General features: G+C 39.7%; 2 protein-coding genes across 12 annotated transcripts in view; both read right to left on the reverse strand.

Moving 5' to 3' along the window:
* LARP1B (La ribonucleoprotein 1B) overlaps positions 1–13,797 on the reverse strand; it is a 119,051-nt gene extending 105,254 nt beyond the window's left edge. Inside the window, exons 1-4 of one of the 6 annotated variants that reach the window (XR_004625843.1) lie at positions 12,649–13,544; positions 3,860–3,918; positions 3,388–3,447; positions 918–1,107 (exon numbers count right to left, since the gene is read on the reverse strand). Coding sequence is in view for 5 of the 6 variants with exons in the window: in XM_034661624.1 (XP_034517515.1) it covers positions 918–1,107; positions 3,388–3,447; positions 3,860–3,918; positions 12,649–13,144 (805 nt within the window). In the remaining variant the exon portion in view is untranslated. Of the gene's footprint in view, positions 1–917; positions 1,108–3,387; positions 3,448–3,859; positions 3,919–12,648; positions 13,597–13,616 lie in introns of those variants that run through there. The other 5 variants (XM_034661624.1, XM_034661626.1, XM_034661625.1 and 2 more) reach the window with 5 other exon arrangements.
* A 5,030-nt stretch (positions 13,798–18,827) lies between these two features.
* Positions 18,828–21,716, reverse strand: part of ABHD18 (abhydrolase domain containing 18) — an 84,142-nt gene continuing 81,253 nt past the window's right edge. For 3 of the 6 annotated variants that reach the window (XM_034661637.1, XM_034661635.1, XM_034661636.1), the window contains exon 12: positions 18,828–19,617. In XM_034661637.1, coding sequence (XP_034517528.1) covers positions 19,515–19,617 — 103 coding nt within the window. In that variant the 3' untranslated portion in view covers positions 18,828–19,514. The remainder of the gene's footprint in view (positions 19,618–21,716) is intronic. The other 3 variants (XM_034661633.1, XM_034661632.1, XM_034661631.1) reach the window with 2 other exon arrangements.

Genomic DNA, 21,716 nt, shown 5'->3' on the forward strand with positions numbered 1-21,716 from the left:
ACACACACACACACACACACACACACCTATCTCTGTAAGTGCAACTTCATTATATGCTTACATAGAGTACAAGTCAAGGACAAAAAAGGAAAGCCTAATGGTTCAAGAATGTTACAAAAGCCAATCAGTTACCACTGCAGATGGTATCCTGAAGAAATCCAAAATACCCACTGGTGACTACTAGGAATCAGCTGATTAAATGTAATTCATTACTACAACTTTCTTCAAAAAATTAAAATCAAAATGAAGATATAGTTAAATTAACCTCCCTTTCATTTATTACTTGGCTGAGCCTCATCCTCAGTGACATTTTCACCAGGACCATCTAACCAAGACATGGAAACAACCTAAGTGTCCACTGACAGATGATCGGATAAAGAAAATATGATGTATAAATATACAATGGAATAATATTCAGTCATGAGAAAGAAGGAAATCCTCCCATTTGCAATAAGATGGTTGGAACTTGCAGGTATTATGCTAACTGAAATAAGTCAAAAAGATAAATACAGTATGATCTGAATTACATGTGGAATCTAAAAAGGCTGAATTCACAGTAACCAAGAACAGATGGTGGTTGCCAGGAGTGGGGGAAATGAGTGAAGGTGGTCAAAAGATACAAGCTTCCAGTTATAAGACAAGTTCTGGAGATGTAATAAACAGCATTGTGACTTTAGTTGTCAACACTGTACTATTTTTGAAAGTTGCTGAAACTAGATCTTAAAAGTTCTCATCTTTAAAAAAAATTATGACAGGGAGGTAATAGATATTAACTAAAATTGTGGAAATCACTTCACTATACACACACACACACACACCAAACCATTGTGTTGTGTACCTTAAACTACACAATGTTATGTATCCATTATATCTCAATAAAACTGCTAGAAAAAAAATGAAATTATAGATGAACTGACCTCTCCTTCGTTGATTACTCGACTGAGTCTCATCCTCACTGGCATTTTCACTAGGACCATCCAATTTTGTTTCCCGGCTTTCTTTGCTCTCACTGTTAATTCTCTTTTCAATCTTCTCTTCTCGTTCTTTTCTGTTTTGTGGTTTCTTATTTCCTTGGCTGATGACACTCTGACACTGCAAAAAGTTTTTCTGAACGAAATAATTTCCATGAACATTTTCACTAATATACCCAAAAATTTGTGGTTAGTCAACCTTTTCTAAATATTGTAAAACAAATGACAACTTTTAGCAAAAATAAAAAAAACTACTTTTCAAAAGATACTGTTAAAAGTCAAGCCACAGATTGGGAGAAGATATTTGCTCAGTATTTGATAAAGCACTTGGATCCAAAATCTATAATGATCTCTCAAAATGCAGTAATAAGAAAACAACTCAATTTTTTTAAAAAATGGGCTACAACTGAACAGACACTTCAACAAAAAAGATATACCAATAGCAAATGTAAACGGAAAGGTGCTGGCATCATTAGTCACGAGAAATGCCCATTAAAACTACAATGTGATACCACCACACACCCGATACAAGTAGATTAAAAGACTGACTATATCGAATATTAGTGAAGATGTGACACAACTAGAATTTTCATACACTGTTGGTGGGAATGAAGTTTAGTAGTTTCTGAAAAAGCTAAACAAGTAGCTACCACACAATCCAGCCATTCTATTCCTAGGTATTTACCCAAGAAAAATGACATTCCATGCAAAATTTTGTACACAAGTGTTTATATAGCAGCTTTGTTTTTAACAGCCAAAAAGTGGAATCAATACAAATGTCCATCCATAGATGACCAAACATTTCATTCATAAAATGAAATACTACTCAGCAATAAGAAGTAATGAACTAATACACACAAATGACAAATAAATCTCAAAATAATTAAGCTAAGGGAAAGCCAGGGGAAAAAAGTCATACTGTAGGACTCCACTTACATAAAATTGTAAGAAATGCAAATTAACTATAAGTGACACAAAGCATATCAGTGGTTGCCTGGGTTGATGGGGAGAATATGACAGGGAGATTATAAAGGAGTGTGAAGAAGCTTCTGAGGTAATGGTCCATTATCTTGATTTTGGTGGTGGTTTCACAGGTGTATATATAGGTCAAAACCTAGCAAACTATATACTTCAGATGTAGTTTACGATGTTATTTACACACTAATTAAGCTGTTTAAATTAATATATATCCACAACTACAAACCAATAGTGCACAAATTACAAATAGCAAAGTGTAGTATCAAATAAAACATGTAACCAGATAACCATATATGCTACCACTCCTCTAAAAAGCCCCTTGATGTCTGGGGCGCATGGGTGCCTCAGTCGGTTCAGTGTCTGCCTTTAGTTCAGGTCATGATCCCAGAGTCCTGGGATCGAGCCCCACGTCGGGCTCCCTGCTCAGTGTGGAGTCTGCTTCTCCTTCCCCCTCTGCCCCTTCCTCTGCTCCTTATCTCTCTCTCTCTCACTCATTCTCTCTCTTAAATAAATAAAATCTTTAAAAAAATAAATAAAAAGCCCCTTGACAGAATATCTCAGAAGCATCTTTCAGTTTCTTTCATAGTTTAAATTAAAAATTGGGGCACCTGGGTGGCTCAGTCGGTTAAGCGTCTGCCTTCGGCTCAGGTCATGATCTCGGGATCCTGGGATCGAGCCCCAGTTGGGCTCCCTGCTCAGTGGGGAGTCTGCTTCTCTCTGCCTTTCCCCTTCCACCCTGCTTGTGCCTCCCACCTCTCTCAAATAAAATCTTTTTAAAAAAATAATTAAAAATCCATTCATTAAACATTTCTTGATTTGATTTGCTATATAAATCCATATGTGTGTGTATAATCAGCACTTCAATACATATTGAAAAGATTATACATCAAAAAACATATAGCAAATTATGAAATAAAATGGGCTTCAATTTAGACTCATTAACAATTAATCTCTTTTGGGGCACCTGGGTGGCTCAGACTGTTGAGTACTAGGACTCTTGATTTCAGCTAAGATTGGGGTCATGGGATGGAGAGCACCACCTCGGGCTCTGAGCTCAGCAGAGAGTCTGCTTGAGATTCTCTCTCTTCCTCTCCCTCTATTCCTCCCTCAAGCCCGTGCATGGGCATTCTCTATCTCTCTCAAATAATTAAATCTTTTTAAAAATTTTTTAATCTCTTTAATTATAGATATTACATGAAGATAACAACATGGTAACCACCCCTCCAAATATAAGATTGCCTCCTAAGAATACAGTGAGATGAAGTTGTGATGAATAAAATCAGGTATCTGAAAAATGGGTTAGACTATAAAAGGGATAGCTGCTAAGTTTTCAGCACTTTATTAATGTAATTCTCTAAATGTGAAATAAAATAAATTCTGCATGTTGAAATGAGAATATTTTCGCTTTATTAAGAAAAAGCCTTAAAACAATACTCACTCCAGTGTTCACTAATTCACTTGGTGTTGGCCAATTCGCCATATCGCTGAAATCACTAGCCTAAGAAGTAATAAATAAGTGTTATATCTGCAAATTAGAAATCTTAAGTAGAAAAAATATTTTGTAAAAGTGAAAGCGATTTTAAAAATCACCTACAAACAATTATATGCAGGCATTTGCCAAATTAATTCAAAAACCTCTCCAAACAACAGAACACTGAAATATAACAATGCTTGGGTCTTATGATCTAACGTCTAGCACTATTTAATGACACTAAATTGATTTACATAGGATAACAGAATAAATTAATATACACAGGATTTGGACAAAAGCTACAATTCTCTAGTATATTAACTTTAACCTAACGTCAATGATACAACTAGAAGAAAAGTACACAATACTCTAATAAGAGTTTCTAAAATACCAATTTTCAAAATCAACATAGCTAAGAAGAATATAGCTAAAAACATACCTTGTTGGATTTCTTTGTCTTGGGTTTTCCTGCTTTTATAATTTTGGGGGAACTGAGCTCTAAAAAAGAAAAGAAAAGAGAAAAGAAAAGAAAAAAAAGGAAAAGAAAGAAAAGAAAGGAAAGAAAGAGAGAGAGAGAGAGGAAGGAAGGAAAGGAAGGAAGGAAGGAAGGAAAAGAAAGAAAAAAGAAAAAAAGAAAAACAGAATTAGTTTTTTTGGGTTTTTTTAGGTTTTACAATTAATTCAATATATTTAACAATTTTAATTTTACAATTAATTCAATATATTTAACAAAATAACTATTATATGAATTTCAGTAAGCCAGTGTTGTCATCATTTCCAACAAAATCCAAAGTTCTGAAACTCAAATTCTTAACAAGAAGTCAACTACAGTTCAAACAGATTCAAACTGGTCTTCACAAATCAAAAGTGAGAAATATCAGTTTACTTAAACTGACAGACCAATCCTTTTTCCGACAGAATACATGAAAAAATTAGAAAGATAACACATTTTAATACAGTAAAGTCAGTAACATTTCCCAAAAGGATACATTTTGCTATATAATTCATACACTGACTTTCACCCAGGACTATCCAAAGATAAATCAGAAGACTTCAAACTCTGTCCTTGAAAACAAACAAGTTTTACACCCACAACAGGTTGTATACAGATGAAGTCATAAAAACAATAAGTTTGTACAAGACTATCATGGTATTACCACTTGTCCCATCTTGAATAAGACAGTGGTTGACAATAAAATAGATAAAGAGACAAAGAGAGACTGACTCTCTAAATGAGACTTTACACTATCTTCTAATTTGGTTCATTACTTAGCAAGATGACCAGATGGTGTATCACCTACCTAAACATGATCTAAAGTAAATATTGAAAAGCAGAATTGGGATCTGTATCTATAGAAAAACATAATAATCCAGCAAAACATGAACCCAAAAAAATCACAGCAATGACCAATTCATAGAATAAAGCAATCTTTGAGTTAAAACTCAGAAGCAAATATTAAAAAGACATAGAGAACTTATCAGAGGAAGGGGGATGAAGGATTAAGATGTCACCAGGGATGGACATAAAAGCATCTTGAATATTATAGTAATTATATTCCTTAAGTGAAATAACGAGTACACAGGTATTTCTTTTATTCTTCTTTATACTTTAAGTATGCATATATATGTGTATACATGTGTAATGTGTAAGAATAAAACATTTCATTAAGAAAAATCAGATTAAAAAACATGGGTAAACAGGACAAAAAATGGGGACAGGGAAAAAATCTCATTTAATAAAAAACAGTATTTGCCTGAACATTATCTAGAATTTGACTGAAGCATGTTCTATATATACTATGTATATTTTATGAAAGTTATGCAATATAGAACATTTGGAGGACTTTCCCCTCAAAGTGGAAAACATGTCCCAAAATAATGCTAAGTAAGTTAAGTGCCTGGTAGTTACAAAATAAAGCCTCATACATAATATTTGATGAAATGGAAAATAATAAGGAAGAGGGTACACAAGCAGATTTTACTTAGATTTATTACAAATCAATTAGACATTAATAATCACAAAATTAAGGTCAGAAACTAAAGATAAAAAATTATTCTGACCACATAAAAATAAACTTTTTAATTTCATTACTAAATGGCACAATTAAGTTATTAAAAAAATTTTTAAAGATACTTGACCATGACAAAAAATTAATAATCTATTGATTTAAAAACCAATACAGTTCCATACTCCACTCAGACATTGATTATAACCTCTAGCTAAATATGAAGAAAAAGTTGGGGAGGAATGTTTATTTCTTTGCACATTTAAAATTTTTAAAAAGGAAGAGATTTTGATTTTAGAAAATTCTTTTGGACTCAAAATTTTGAATTTTTCTTTAAACTTTAATCTCTCAACTTTAATTCCTCCTCAGGAAGTTTACATTTAACTCTGGGACATCAATAATGCTGACATTTTAATGGAGTACCTTTATGTACACACTGTAACAAGGATGTTTATGTACATGTTATCAATATAATAATTGAATCTCATCACAGAGTACCTGACAAACTATGCTGGCCAAGGTGGCTGGATACTCTAGAATACAAACAGCGATTTCTTAACACTTGTTATTAAATGGTCCTTAAGAGTTAATTTACTTTTCTAAGAGGAAGACTTCCCCAGAACATTCCTGTTCCCAAATCCTAATTCCTCCCATGGAAACAACTAAGTTTCCTGATTAATGAGTTTAGGAAAAAAACTGAACCTACAAAGCCAGCATGTTTTCCTCTTTTTCCTTTGGGGGATAGCTGTCCACAAAAAGCAAGCATTGTGGGCTGCTTTTTCATGCGTGTCATCTTCAGAGGAGAACGTGCCGCAACTGCACGTGCAACACCAACCATATGGACACATTTGTCTAATTCCAAGTTCAACATAAAGAAGTCCTTTGTGCTGCTCACTTAGACCACCTCATCAATCCAGACTTTTTCATTTTAAAGGATAATAATAAGCTGGGAACCTGGATGGCTCAGTTGGTTAAGCTTCTGCCTTCCACTCAGGTCATGATCCCAGAATCCTGGGATGGAATCCCGCACTGGGCTCCATGCTCAGCAGGGAGTCTGCTTCTTCCTCTGCCCCTCCCCCCTGCTCATGATCTCTCTCTCTCTCACACACTCTCTCTCACATAAGTAAATAACATCTTTAAAAAAATAAATAAGCTGTAAAAATAAGTAAATAAAAGGTTTTTTTTAAATCTGAGTCACTAAATTCTATCCCTGAAATTAATATTATACTATGTTAACTAAAATTTAACTTGAAACATTAAAAAAAAAAAATCTAAGTAAAAGATGAACAGATGATTTTAAAAAGAAATACAGGGGGCTGGGGCAAAATAGGTGAAGAGGGGAGAGAGATACAAGCTTGTAGAGTTATGGAATGAATAAATCATGGGAAAAGGCATAGTATGAGAGGAATATAGTCAATGATACTGTAACAGTGATGTAAAAGGGACAAATGATAGTATAATGTATAAACTTGTCAAATCACTAAGTTGAAACTAATGTAGCATCGTGTCAACTATACTCAAAATATAATTAAATAAAAACAAATTAATATGAAATGGAATTCAATTGTACTAATAAAGAAATGTAAACTAAAACAAAACACTTTTTACCCATCATATTGACAAAAAAGAAAAAGAGAATGCCAAGTGTTGGCCAGCCTATACAGAAATGGACATTTTGCAGGGCACATGGATGGCTCAGTTGGTTAAGCATCTGCCTTCCGCTCACGTCATGATCCCAAGGTCCTGGGATCGAGCCCTGCACTGGGGGCTCCCTGCTCAGCAGGGAGCCTTCATCTCCCTCTCCCTCTATCCCTCCCCCTGCTTGTGCTTGCTCTCTATCAAATAAATAACATCTTAAAAAAAAAAAAAAGGAAGAAAGGAAGAAAGGAAGGAAGGAAGGAAGGAAGAAGAAAGAAAGAAAGAAAGAAAGAAAGAAAGAAAGAAAGAAAGAAAGAAAGAAAGAAAGAAAGTCATTTCTCTCATGCTGTTAGTAGTAGTGTAAAGTAATACACTCTCTCCGGGGTAATCTGTCATTTAAAATCTATGTACCTTTTAATAAAACAATTCCAATTCTGGGAAATTACCTGGAAAGAAAGACAAGGTACAAAAATGTCTGTATAAAATGAAAGAAGCCTACCAGGTTTTAAAAGTATTTTATATACACACAGAACAGGTAAAACAACCCTAAGAAAATAATTTTAACTAAAAGTTTCCTGGGGTTTTTTTTGTTTTTTTGTTTTTGTTTTTTTTTTAAGATTTTATTTATTTATTCATTCGACAGGGATAGAGACAGCCAGTGAGAGAGGGAACACAGCAGGGGAGTGGGAGAGGAAGAAGCAGGCTCATAGCGGAAGAGCCTGATGTGGGGCTCGGATCCCATAACGCCGGGATCACGCCCTGAGCCGAAGGCAGACGCTTAACCGCTGTGCCACCCAGGCGCCCCCTAAAAGTTTCCTGTTTTAACTAAAATGAGGAAATTGCTTTGCATGTTTTTAGAGAAAACCTAATACTGAAAAAGCAAGCCAGCCTAGAAAATTAAAAAAATAAATAAAATATGTATAAATTTTTTCCAAACAGATTAAATGTAAAAAAAAAAAAGCTGCTAGTAGCTTCAAATATATGTATAAATATACATGAACAGTGTGTGATCTTCATCTCTATTTTTCACTATACTACTGCAACTTTTTGAGTAACATTCCAGTACCTTAAACTGTTATTCTTTAACTCTGGGAATCTACAAGCTATAACCTATAATTCTAAATTGATAAGGAAAACAATCCATTTCAAGGGCTTGGACACAGAAAACAAAAACTGCAACACTATTACCTACTGAGGCAGATGCAACATCCTTAATTGTTAACAGTGATTTATTGTGCATCATTAGGACTGAAATCCCTTGTTATTCAAACTGTGATATGTGAAACAGCATCACTGACATCATCTGGGAACTTACTAAAAATACAAAATATCAAGTCCTACAGAATCAGAGCTGCATTTGAACAAGACCCATAGTGGATTCCTAAGCAAATTAAAATTTGAGAGTCATTAATATAATCTGTTCTTTAAAGACTGACTCTATGGCTAACCCCATAAGAAAGACGTCTGTTACAGCATGACTCCATTTAATCATAATTTTAAAAAGATTTTTTTTCAAATTAATAAAGTCCATACATTGAGTACCATTTAAAAGAAAGCTATTGCTGTGGACAACACACAGACATCAAGAAGACAGCCTTTGCCTCAAAGAACATTACAAACTAGAACAAGAGATAAAACGTGAATATGTAAGTGCCCAGTACAAGGCACTTAGGGATAATTTCTGTAAGAGAGCTCTGAACTATTAAAGGGAGAGCAGCTCAGAGAGGCCAAGAAGACCACATACAAAGTTAGCATTTGACTTATTTTTCAGGGATAAAGAGAATTAAAACAAAGGGAAGGATAATGACCAAAACCTTAACATGCAAGAAAACCTAAGGCATTTCTCCAAAACACAGGGTACATAGAAGGGAACATAAACAAAAAGCTAGAAAGGTAGGATAAGACCAGACACATTAGAGGTTCCCTCCCAATTTAAGTACTCTCTTCTCTTGTTAACAACCAATATACCAATGTGTAGGATATTTAAGTAGGGTTTTTTTTTTGGGGGGGGGGATGCAACGTGACAGGGACAATTCTACTCACTTTAATTTTTATGGCTATAATCCTTTTTTTTAAGATTTTATTTTATTTATTTGACAGAGAGAGAGACAGCCAGTGAGAGAGGGAACACAAGCAGGGGGAGTGGGAGAGGAAGAAGCAGGCTCCCAGTGGAAGAGCCTGACGTGGGACTCGATCCCAGAACTCCGGCATCAAGCCCTGAGCCGAAGGCAGACGCTTAACAACTGAGCCACCCAAGCGCCCCCATGGCTATAATTTTTAGCAAAGTTTTAATTAAGAAAATTTGCTGAAAATCACCAATATTTCACATAATTTTATATTTAAGGGAGAAAGTAGTAAAATGCCGTTTTGCCACAGTGAGTGCTTTAAAAAACATTTTAAAAACTATTTAATTCTCGTACTCTATAAGTGGGAGTATTGCTCTGTACAGTCACTTTAGAGAGTAATCTGTCAACTAACAAATACCCTGTGACCTAACAATTCCAATTCTCATTATCTATCCTAGAGAAAGTGAGACATATATGCAAGAGGTATGTAATTTTTAAAGTAGGCTCCACCCTCAATGGTGGGGGGGGGTGTTTGAACTCACTACCCCAAGTTCTGACTGAGCCAGCCAGATGCCCCCAAACTAATTTATTGTAAAGAGAAAAAATAAAAAGGGTCAATCAACTTTAAACGAAATGGAGGATGATATTATGTTCTAAATGCATACACAAAACACTATATTTGGAAGTAAGACCTAAAAGAATATTCAGTAAACAGGCAGCATGATCTTTTCTTGAAGGAGACATCAAAATTTCTGTTTTTACAAGGAGAATGTATTTATGTATCATTTATATAACTTATTTAAAATGTTTTTAGGGTAATAATAAGCTTATTTGAGGTTTCTGGGAAGCAGACATTAAGAAAAAGGAGAGTTGGTGAGGTCAAAGAAGACTAAAGATGAAAAAGATGGAAAAATCAGTATTTTTATATACCATGTTTGAATAAAAGAACTGAAATTATATTAGAAAGCTTTTTTTTCATACGCAGAATACAGCCATAGCCACAAGTAAGAAATTAATAAATCCCATACTGTGATTTTAATACAGGTCTCCAAAATAAATGTACTTTAAACTAGGTTAGGACAGATTGGGGGACAATCGTTTCTGGTCTCCTGACTGAATTCAAAACTGCTGTGACACTATTCTAGGCCTCTTGGATGAACCAGGCTTTGGTTGAAAAGAAGGCCTTATCTAGATTAAGAGAAACAGCAATACACAGGCCAAAACCATCCTAGAAATAGAATAAAGTGTCTCAGAAGGGCTGAAGAAGCAAAAATGATTCACTTGCAGTTCAATTAGAACTGCAGGTTCTAACAGAGAAAATTCATGATTATCTGTCCCAAAATAATCCTTTTCATTTCCTATAATGTTCCCATTTCTGATAAACTCTCTGGCAAAATTTTGTGGATGAAATCTCCACCTCATTAAGAGAGTGACAGTAGATCCAGGTTTGGCCAGGACAAGCATGGTTTAAGTCTGTTGTTCCAGCATAATTAATATCCTTCTCTGGGCCTCTCTACAGTATCCTGGTTTGTAGGATAAATTATACAGGCCCCCTACTAATAGATTATTGCTGGTTTGCACCTACTCTGAACCTTAAAGGTCCTCTGCTATTTCACTGTTTTTAAGTTGCAAATTTGCTTAGGAAAACGGGAAGCCAAGGCACCCCAGGTTATAGATGGCACTCTGGTATTGACTGGAAGAGATCAATTACACCCATTTCATTCATTTACAAGGCCCAGAAAAACTGCCAAAAGTCGACTAGCTAGTTAGTAACAATATCTGCATTTGAACCCAAGTCTCAACAGTGCATTTCTACAACATAATCTCTAAATTACCAACTACAAAAAGAAGTTGTTGTAGAACAGCCAGTACTGGGGAGTTTTTAAGTTACTACACTACTCTAAGTAGTGAAGAATGGTATTGCCCTAAGCACAGAATGGATTCCAAAAAACAGAAAGAACTGCCTACAGAGAGACATCAGCAAAATCGAAATTCCCATGAACCACAACATAGATCAAGCATCACCTTGTTCTTAACCTTCAACAAAAATTAAGATCCCCAATGAAGGCACCTGAGGTTAATTAAACTGTTAAATACTTTTCAAAAGGACATTTCCAATTAAGATTCCTGAGTCTTACCTTGAAAGTTTTAAAACCTGTCAAATTAACTTTACAATCAGAAAAGTTCATTTTTTGGGTAGTTCACTGAATATAGATTATAACTGTGCGTAAGTCTAGAAATAGGGAGGTTGGACAGCCCATTAAGGTTCATTAAGAGCTTTCTTTGTCTTTGCTAAATTTACGGAGATTATGCCTTAAGATTTTTGTTTCCTTCAGTTAGTGATAGTAGTAAACAAACAGATCTTTGCAACTAGGAGAATGATGGTAATATTAAATTTAGAACAAATTTCTAAGTAATTTTTTCTCTAAGTGTCAAAATGTATCAAGAATGATGGGTATTACCATGTAAAAGCTAAAGAAATTAATTAACACTTAACTCACTCTATTGGAGTTCCTCTGAAGAAATGTTAATATACCTGCAATATAATGTATTTATAACAATCACCTTACAGTTATACCATATCCTTTAACTCACTTGATCCTCACAACCCTGTAAACATGCTCACATCTTCCCCATTTTATTGTTAACCTTTAATTTTAAGAAAAGTGAAGATATGCAAGTAAGCATCTGTAATTTCTATATAAAAAGTTCAATTAACTTACTAAAACGTAATTTAGAAAATAAAGCTAGGAGATACTACTTTGTTATTTAGTATTTCCATTTAAACTTAAAAAAAAAAAAAACTGCAACCAAAATAAAGCACCCAGGGCCATTCCGTATTGGTCAGAGGCATACTCTAACCTCCTCTGAAGAGGAGGGCTAACCCAATGTTAAGAGTAACCTTTACCTAATGTGCAATCCACTCTCACGTCAACTATCCTGTTCAATTATTTTCCACCACAATCATAATTCCAAGCATTTTGTTAGTAACTACGGTATAGTATCATTTTAACATGACTATTTCTTGTTTCCAAAACAGATTTTCAGCTTATCAATTATTTCACAACGAAGAAAATTACAATCGCGCTTCCACTTATAAATCCCCTTGCTCCGACTTGCTTCACCCCCCCCCTTTTTTTTTTACAAGTCCACGAAAACTCTTCTATAGGATGAACTGCACTATCTACCTAAAGTTAGCTTTCTCAAGTCACAACCACGTTGTGGGGGAAGGAGGGGGCAAAACTCAATGGAGGCCGCGCCAGCCGAGCGGCTCAGCTACGTTACTCCCGCAGTGCCCCCACCAGTCAAGGAGAACCCGAGGTCCCACCTCTTCCTGCCGCTCCCTTCCCAGATGTCCATTTATGTAAATAGGCAGAGTGAATGACACCTTGGAACAAAATACCTCCGACTGTCAGGGAAAGGAGGCCTGCCCCTCCCCCGGCCCCACAACAGCCTCTACAGCCAAACGAATCACCTCCGCACGTACCCTCCCAGTGCCCACCGCAAAAACCACAGACCTGCCTCCAGGGTTTCCAGTGGGGACGGCGCTGGTCCCGTCCCGGCAGGGGACAGGTGTTGGGGAGGCTTTTTGGTCCAGGGGTTCTCCTTAGGCGGCGGCGGCGGCAGCTTTCCCTCAGGGCCGGTGGCCGCCTCATCCTCCAGGGCGTCCTCAGCCGGCGGGTCCCTCGGCAGCGGTGGCAGGGGTTCCCCGCCGAAGGGGCCCCCGGGCCCGCGCGCCTTGTGCGCCAGGTGCAGCGCCAGGGGTCTCACGGGCACGGCCGCCTGGGGCACACTGTGCCCCAGCACCAGGGCCGGCGACGGCTCTCCCCGCGCACCCGCGATGATGGCTGTCGCGGCCCTCTCTTCACTCGCCGCCTCCTTGCCCTCCCGTTCGGGCGGGGACAGCTGCTCGGCCTGCCGACTCGCCGTTACCAACAGCGACTCCTTCTCAGCAGCCACCGCGGGTAGCTCTTCCCGAGAGTGAGCGGCGGGCACCGCGGCGCGAGCAGACATCGTCCCCTTGCCCCAGCCACCCCAGCCGGGGGGGGGCCTGGGGCCAGGGAGTCCGACTGCCCGTCTCTCCGCCGGGGAACTGACTGGCTCCGGCCTGGGGCAGAAAACCCGAAAGCCCGGCCGCCACTACAGCCCGCGTCGGCCGACGCCGTGCAGCGCCCGGCGTGCCGCCCCTCCCCGCGTGGAACGGAGCGCTAACCGCCCGCCGGCACAGCCCGCCTCACAGGCTCACGCCCCGAGCCAGCCTACAAGCGCCGGGAGCCGCAGCCCGGAGCCGCGAGCCCTCACCTGGCGCGGGCAGTGGCAGAGGCGCTGCAAGTAGGGGCTGGAGGACCTCTAGCGGAGTCAAGGAGGCGCGTGCCCCCACAGCCGGTAACTGCTCGCGGGGGCGGGAGCGGGGGCGTGGAAGGGGCGGTCCCAGAGGACAGGGTGGGGGCGGGGCCTCCCGGAGGAGCGTGACGTGGCTACTCACCCGCTCTTGCCCTCGCCAGGCCGCCGCCTGAGGTGGTTGACTGACGAGCCGGTCCGGGTGCTGCCGGGCTTAAGCGCCGGCCCCGCCCCAGCGGCCAGCCGAGGGGGAGGGAGGGCAAACTGGACGATTCCGCCGCTCGCGGGCTACCCCAGCCCGGACTGCAGGAGCAGGGGCGGCGCGCTCACCGGGCCTCTGTGACTCGCAGCGCAATGGCTAGCGCTCTGCCTGGTTCGGGCGAGGGGCGGGGCGGCCTACGCACGTGGCCCCCGACGGGCGGGGGCGGTCGCTTTGCCCCAGGCCAGGACGCTAAATTGAGGAGGGGTTGTCTTTGCGGGCGACCCTGGGCCACTTTCTTGCGGGCCAGGGTCCCGGAGGGGGTCTTTTGCTCTCTGTGTCAGTCGCTTTGCCCGATGAAAAAGTTTCCCCCTGAGGTTTTGGGGCACCTCGATCACTTGTAATCCTGAGCCACGTCCAGAATGGAAATTGTGTCATTTGTAGGTAACTGTTTATGAAACCTTTGCCCAGGCAATTGGTTTAGTGCACTTCCCGCCTTCATTTCCACCCTCGAATGAAATATTTTTAAAGTGCTCTTGAGTAAAACAAATGGTTAATGTTTTGCCGACTTGTTGTCGTTGTTGTTACATGTTCCTTTAATTTGTAGCGATAACACTTGTTTACAAATTAACCATGTTTCCTAGTATTTTTTCCTGGAAAGGATGTATGTTTAAAAGGTACAAATACGTTTTGACTAACTCCAGTAAGAGCTTTCTATTTGGCATTGAAATTCAGTGAGTGATAATATTAATTTCATGGGCATGGATTTATAAGTTACTAAATATTTATGTTCCTGTGCAAGGTCGCTGAAAATGGGTTTGACCCAATGAAAATGTTTTCACCGAGGGACACCCCCCCAAAAATATTCTGTGTCTGGCATTTGTATGCACTTGGCAGTGGGTTCCTCCTGGCTTCTTTTAGGGCTACCAAACTAGGCAGAGAGCTTATACAGGACTCTTCTCCCAGGGGTCTCACTTCAATCACATTAAACCCGAGATAAATGTTTATATTTACGCAAAAGTTGTACTAGGGGTAATTTTTATATTTTCCTAAGGTTAGTGAACTATTCATACAACAGTTATAAATAAGACCTTTCTTGCTCTCTATATCACTGATTTCCGATTTGTCTGACCCTAAGCAACCTTCGGAACCCATTACCAGTAAATAAGTACTGTACTTCTCTATATTCCCAAGGAGGCGCCATCTTCACTAGCTCTGTTATTGGTAAAGCTTTGTTTTGTTAACTATCAACTAGCTGCTCTTCCTGTTATAATCAGCCTTTTGGAGTCCTGCCAGGTAATGCTGGTTTTGTTTACAAAAGCTCAGCAACAAGTTGGAGCTGGATGTGACTCAGAACACATTCTATTTTACCATCTATTTTTTTTTTTTACGATTTTATTTATTTAATCTGTCAGAGAGAGCGAGGGAGCACAAACAGGGGGAGTGGCAGGTAGAGGGCGAGCAGGCTCCCCGCTAAGCGAAGAGCCTAATGCTGGACTTGATCTTACTTAGGGATCATGACCTGAGCCGAAGGCAGATGCTTAACTAACTGAGCCACCCAAGTGTCCCTTTACCATCTATTTAAGTACAGGTGAATTAAAGACTGATTCTGTTGAAGAAAAGGTTATGGAATGGTTTTCCGAAGTTAGATTCATATGGGCTACCTAACCATGGTTGGTGGTTTTGTTTATCGCTGTTTTATTTTGTTTTGTTTTGTTTTGAAGAATTGTAAAGGTGCTCTCTTGAAGAAACATAGGACTTTCTTGGAAATAGGTTGTGTTTGCCAGAAGAGAAGAACTGGAGGGTAATTGTATACTCAAAAGGTCTCTAAAGAATTCAACAGTTGAGGGTTGCCTGGGTGGCTTAGTTGGCTAAGTGTCTGCCTTTGGCTCAGGTCATGATCCCAGGGTCCTGGGATTGAGTCCCATATTGGGCTCCCTGCTTGGCGGGTTGCCTGCTTCTCTCTCTCCCTCTGCTGCTCCCCTGCATGCATGCTCTCTCTCTCTCTCATAAATAAAATCATTAAAAAAAAAAAAAAAAAAGAATTCAACAGTTGGTATTTGGGAGCGCCTAGGTGGCTCGATCGTTGAGCGTCTGCCTTCAGCTCAAGGCGTGATCCTGGCCTTCTGGGATCGAGCCCCGCATTGAGCTCCTCCGCTGGGAGCCTGCTTCCTTTCCCACTCCCCCTGCTTATGTTCCCTCTCTCACTGGCTGTCTCTCTCTCTGCCGAATGAATAAATAAAATCTTTAAACAAACAAACAAACAAAAAACAGTTGGTATTTGGGGATCATCACTGTAATGCAGTGCCGCTAATGTCAGTGAAGGGAGTTGGCAATTTGTTGTCCTTCTTTTAAATACATATTAATAACTCCTATTTCCACATAACAGCCTCTTGGAAACAACTTCACCTATCTTCTATTTGCCTCTCCACACTCTTCCTGTCCTTGTGCCAGGCAGGGCTGACGTGTCCATATTACACCAATGGATTCTCTCACAGTCCTTGGTATCTCAATGGGTTCAGGCAGTAGGAAGAGATAGGAGGCCAGAAGATAGTGAGGTCATAGTCCATATTCTGCAAGCTGGTGTATTCCGTATTCACCCAGGATTAACTGCAGAACCCTCTGTTCAGTTAATCTCTCCAATTCTTCTCTTTGTCCCTTCAAGCCTAGTAATAACTGTAGTCCTTGGGATACTGCATTATCTCTTGTTGGTTTCCCTGACTCGGGCTGCACCTCTATAAGTCACCCTTTTAATAACTCTATTCTAAAAAGTATGCAGTTTCAGCTTTCCATCTGATTTTTTTAAAGATTTTATTTTTAAGTAACCTCTACACCCGATGTGAAACTCAAACCTACAACCCTGAGATCAAGGGTCACATACCCCAACGACAGCCCACCCAGGTGCCCCCATCGGATTTCTGATGGGACTTTGACTGACCTAATTTGCCTTAGCTGAAACTCCATTATGTTGTCATTTGGCCTTTGCTGCTAATTGCCCGATTCCTCCTCTGCTTCTTAGTTCAAAATCAGGGAAGAAAGACAAATTGGCTCAATTTCTTTTTTGTAGCCAAATCATTATCCATCTTCCTATGGATTATTTGCCCTTGAGTAGAGTCCCCATCTAGCCTGGAGGAACAAGTTATTTGGTTCAAAACACTACCATCAAGGCAATTAGGTCGGGAGAGCCGGTCAGTAGGAATGTGAGAGGGGTATATCCTTTAACCAAGTTTTCTTCCCTTTTCCCTATTGTAGTGAATGGCACCACATTCCAGTCCCTGTAACCTAGCAGTCATCCTTTCACCTCACCTTTCCTTCACTCTCCATAATGCATTCCTTTACAAATATTTCTCAAGCATCTGCCAGGCAGTGTTCTAGGCACTCACCAAGACCAGTACCTCCTCAGTGTCAAGTCCTGCTTTCTCCACTGCCAACATCCTACTCCAGGATGCCACCATACTTATGGAATACTGTCACACCCTCTTAACTGGCCTCTCTACCTACACTTAAATCTATTTGATAAATTTGTAAAGGTTACATGAGATACTACCTGTAAAATGCTTTCCAAAAACCTTTGCTCAATGATACTACCTATTTTTACGGCTTTTAAATTCAGACTTAACCAGGTTAAATGACCTTAATTTTACTGAACTACCAAGAGGCCTGGTTTATTTATTTATTTATTTGGTAATGGAAAACTCGTATAGGGTTATCTTTTCCAAGAAGGGAGAATGGTTCTCTGGACCCTCAGAAGTTATGAAACACCTAAAGTAACCCTCCGTATACAAATTTGGTGATCCCTTTGTTCAAATGAGCCTTTAAAAGATGAATCTTGTTTTTCCCCCATTTAGAGTATGCTTATGTATTGTCAGATGATTGAACCTACTCATTCTCCCCCTCCCCCTGGTGTCTTAGTAAATTAAAGTCCCATAAGAACATCAAGATCTTTGTTATTATTACCAGTGCAATTTAGCTTCAAGGTGGTAAAAACCCAATATACAAATAGCTGTACTGTATGCTAGAGAAGTTTGAAAGAATGCATTAGATATACATTATTCCAAAGTCCTGCAGTCCAGGAAGAAGATAAAACTGAACCCAGAGGGGCACCTGGGTGGCACAGCGGTTAGGCGTCTGCCTTCAGCTCAGGGCGTGATCCCAGCGTTGTGGGATCGAGCCCCACATCAGGCTCCTTTGCTAGGAGCCTGCTTCTTCCTCTCCCACTCCCCCTGCTTGTGTTCCCTCTCTCGCTGGCTGTCTCTGTCTCTGTCGAATAAATAAATAAAAAAATCTTAAAAAAAAAAACTGAACCCAGAGATTCTTTTTAACTTCTTATAAAATAGCCATTTTCAAAAAGATTGATTTTTTTAAAGATTTTATTCATTTTTTGAGAGAGAAAGAACAAGTGGGGTTGGAGAGTTGGGGGAGAGGCAGAGGAAGAGGGAGAAGCAGTCTTCCTCCCAGAAGGGAGCCTGATGCGGGGCTTAGTGCTCCATCCCAGGACCCCGGGATCTTGACCAGAGTGAAAGGCAGTCACTTAACCAACTAAGCCACCCAGGCACCCCAAAAAGATGGATTTTTTAGGAAGATATTCTGAGCCATCCTTACCTCCAAGTTACAGAGCCTTGGGCCCTGTTTATCAGAATAATAGCTTTCATTATGAGCTGAATGCTCAGATAAGTACTGCATACTTCCAATTATCTTTAACCTTCAAGGCAGGGTCTATGCTAATGTGTGTTTGAAAGACTTTGCACCTTCTTTTCAGTAAACAAATATCAATCTTAGATACAGTGAAAATAAAAGTACCTTTAGAAATTTTTGCTCTATTTTTACTTAACTGTATCATACAAATATGTAAAAACACTGTGCTCGCTATGCAAACATACGTTCAAAACAAATCTAGGCTAACTTTCAACCAGATTGCTGTTCCTAAGTGGGTTGCTCTCTTTACTTTTTAGGTAGGTTTTAATAGACTAGTGCAACTGAAGTAGAAACTCTAAAAAGAAGTGTCTTTTTTTTTTTAAAAGATTTTATTAATTTATTACAGAGAGAGATAGGCAGCAAGAGAGGGAACACAAGCAGGGGGAGTGGGAGAGGAAGAAGCAGGCTCCCAGTGGAGGAGCCTGATGTGGGGCTCGAACCCACAACGCCGGGATCATGCCCTGAGCCGAAGGCAGACACTCAACGACTGAGCCACCCAGGTGCCCCTAAAAAGAAGTGTCTTGTCTAAAAACTTTTGGCCAATAATAGCTAGGGTTGATATTCTTGTCACACTACTTAGTCTTCTTTCTTTTACAATAACTTGTAATAACACAAGAGATAGGAAGTAATATTTAATCTTTTAAAATAATACTCTAAAAATAAACTGTAAGTCAAGGAAGCATAACTTTTTCCTTTCCAGTTTTCAAAGAACAGGACTTTCAAACAATAAGGTTAGTAATTTGTCTGAATTCCTCCTACTATCCAGTTATATTTAATATTAGTATAGCCTTATAAATACTAGTGATGAAGGATAGTTAGAAGGAAGGCAGGCAGGGACAAGGGGGGCCCCCCACCCTAAGAGGAAACCACCCTTAAAAAGATTTTACACCACCTTGGAAGGAGCCCTCCACTCTTTTCCATTTGATAGATACATGATAAAAACTGATTGGATGACAGGCACAGGTTAATTAGATTAAAACAGCCCTCCAACAAGCCCATAAAAAAAACCCTACACTTAGAACCTCTCATGGCAAAAAAAAAAAAAAGAAAAAGAAAAAGAAAAAGAAAGAAACCCTGATGGCAGCCCTCTAGGGTCCCCTCCCTCTTTGGGAACTTTGTACTCTATCATTCAATAATCTTTACTGTCACTCAATACACCCTGCTTTGCTGCCCACCATTCTTCCTCTGGTCTACCTCTTCATTCTTCGAAGCAGCATGACCAAGAGCTGTGGGCGCTAATGAAGAAGAAATCCTGTAACATGAGCACAACAAAGATGAGATCTTTAAATTCAAGTTCAGATGAACTTTGGTGGTTGACATCAGAAAAAATAAGCTTTGTAGAGAAATTAAGAAAAAGTTCTCAGCTTCTTAATACTTCTGACTTATTTTAATCGATTGAATAAATGTTCACTGAGAGCTTACTGTAGTTCAAGTTCAGTAACTAGACTGGACCCTGGGGGTGCGCTAGTGATCCGGCCAATTCAGGAACTTACACAGAGAGGCAGAATGCATTGGGCAGTGGCTTTCATACCTCATGAGTTGATATGTACAATTGAACCAGAGGTTTCACAAACCACTACTTATCCTTACTAAATGAATACATTCTTATGTGACCCATTCTGTTACATTTCACTTTTTTTTATGATTTTATTTATTTATTTGACAGAGGGAGAACACAAGCAGGGAGAGCAGTAGGCAGAGGAAGAGGAAGAGGGAGAAGCAGGCTTTCCGCTGAGCAGGAAGCCCGATGCAGGGCTCAATCCCAGGACCCTGAAATCATGACCTGAGCTTAATGGACTGAGCCACCCAGGTGCCCCTCCATGTCACTTTTTTTTAAAGCACTAAATTGTACAGATTGTACCCTACAGTTTAAAAAATGACAGTAGCACAATGATTAAACTAAAACTAGATTATCTGGGTTCAAATTGATGAGGGAGCGGAAGGCTAGCTGAAGACAAAGGAAACACAGGCCATCCCAGACAAAGGGGACTCTTGACTCTCTCTCACTATTCATCCTAAATAGATGTGGGGGCTTCTGCCTCACTCATTTCCCAGGTTAATGTCCATAATGGGAGCCAGCTGTGGTTAGACTACCTCGGGACGGGGACTTTAAGGAATATTCCCAAGCAGCTGCTAAAACTCCCTTTGTTCTGGGGAAATTCCCTGACTTCTCTGGCCCCACATGGATTGCCTATTCCCCCTTGTTGGAGGGAAAACATGTCATCTGCTCCTCTGTTGGAGCTGATGAACTCTAGAACTGGGAACCCTTTCTCTGCCTTCTGGCACCACTTGGCCTCCTCTGTCTCCCCCTCCCCCTTCTTTCTGCACCACCTCGGGTGCGGCCCATATAACTGGCTTCTAGACCATCCTCGGTGCCTTAGGCACCATGGTTCCTTGTCCCTTCACTGTCAAGGAGCAAGAAGAGTACCCTCTGGACTTAACACCACCCACTCGAGATTTCCCTACCAGTGTCTCAGGTAAAAATTGAAAATGGGGTGAGTCCAGGTGGAATATATTCAGTATTTAAACTAATTTAAGTTTGAAGGTTTAATTAAGATAGGCATGTCTTTAAACTTATCAGCATTAAATGTAAAACTTTTATTCTGTCGAGGTTTGCTGAAGGTCAAATAAACTCCTATTAACTCTGTTGCCATTTGTTAGCAAAAAGATGACCTAAAATGATGGTTAATTTTGTCTGACTCAGAGTTTTCATGGGTAACTGTTAAGATAGTTTTTTAAGTCTTTGGTAACCTGAAACTTTAAAGTTTTGCTTGGATGATAAATGGGATTAAATTCATTGGACACCGAGGTCTTTTCCAAATAGGATAAAGTGTTAAATCATTGATTACTGAATGTAGGTATACAGGTTTGTGCTTTTGACTACTTATTGCAAGAAACTAATGATTATTTTAAGTCTGTTGGTGGACATGTTTTGTGCTTGACTGATTCATATTTGCTGTTGAAAAAAGTTCTGGTGTAACGGCTCACAGTTGGTTGTACCTAGTCTTCCCCGGGGACTAAGGTTTCTAAGAATGCAAAATTCTGCTAAATGAAATGAAGACTAATGGGAATAAGGGAAACAACCCTGTATGTAGAAAAGTGGGAGATATGTAAGAAAGATATATGGAATAGGAATGCATTTTTGTTGAAGGTAAATAAAAGTAGTTTTGTCCTAAAAAAGATGGTGGTTTGGAAAGAAAGGGCTAGACAAAATCTGAATACAAAGGAAAGCTGTAGAAGGCTTGTGAAGGGAAATCTTTGGAAAGGAAATTTAGGTGTGGTCAGGATGGACTAAGATTGAAATTAAGGGATTTTAAAAGTACACTGGTATAAGATTGAAATTCTCTCTCT

The sequence above is a fragment of the Ailuropoda melanoleuca genome, chromosome 5 (assembly GCF_002007445.2).
Source record: "Ailuropoda melanoleuca isolate Jingjing chromosome 5, ASM200744v2, whole genome shotgun sequence".
Taxonomy (NCBI): Eukaryota; Metazoa; Chordata; class Mammalia; order Carnivora; family Ursidae; genus Ailuropoda; species Ailuropoda melanoleuca.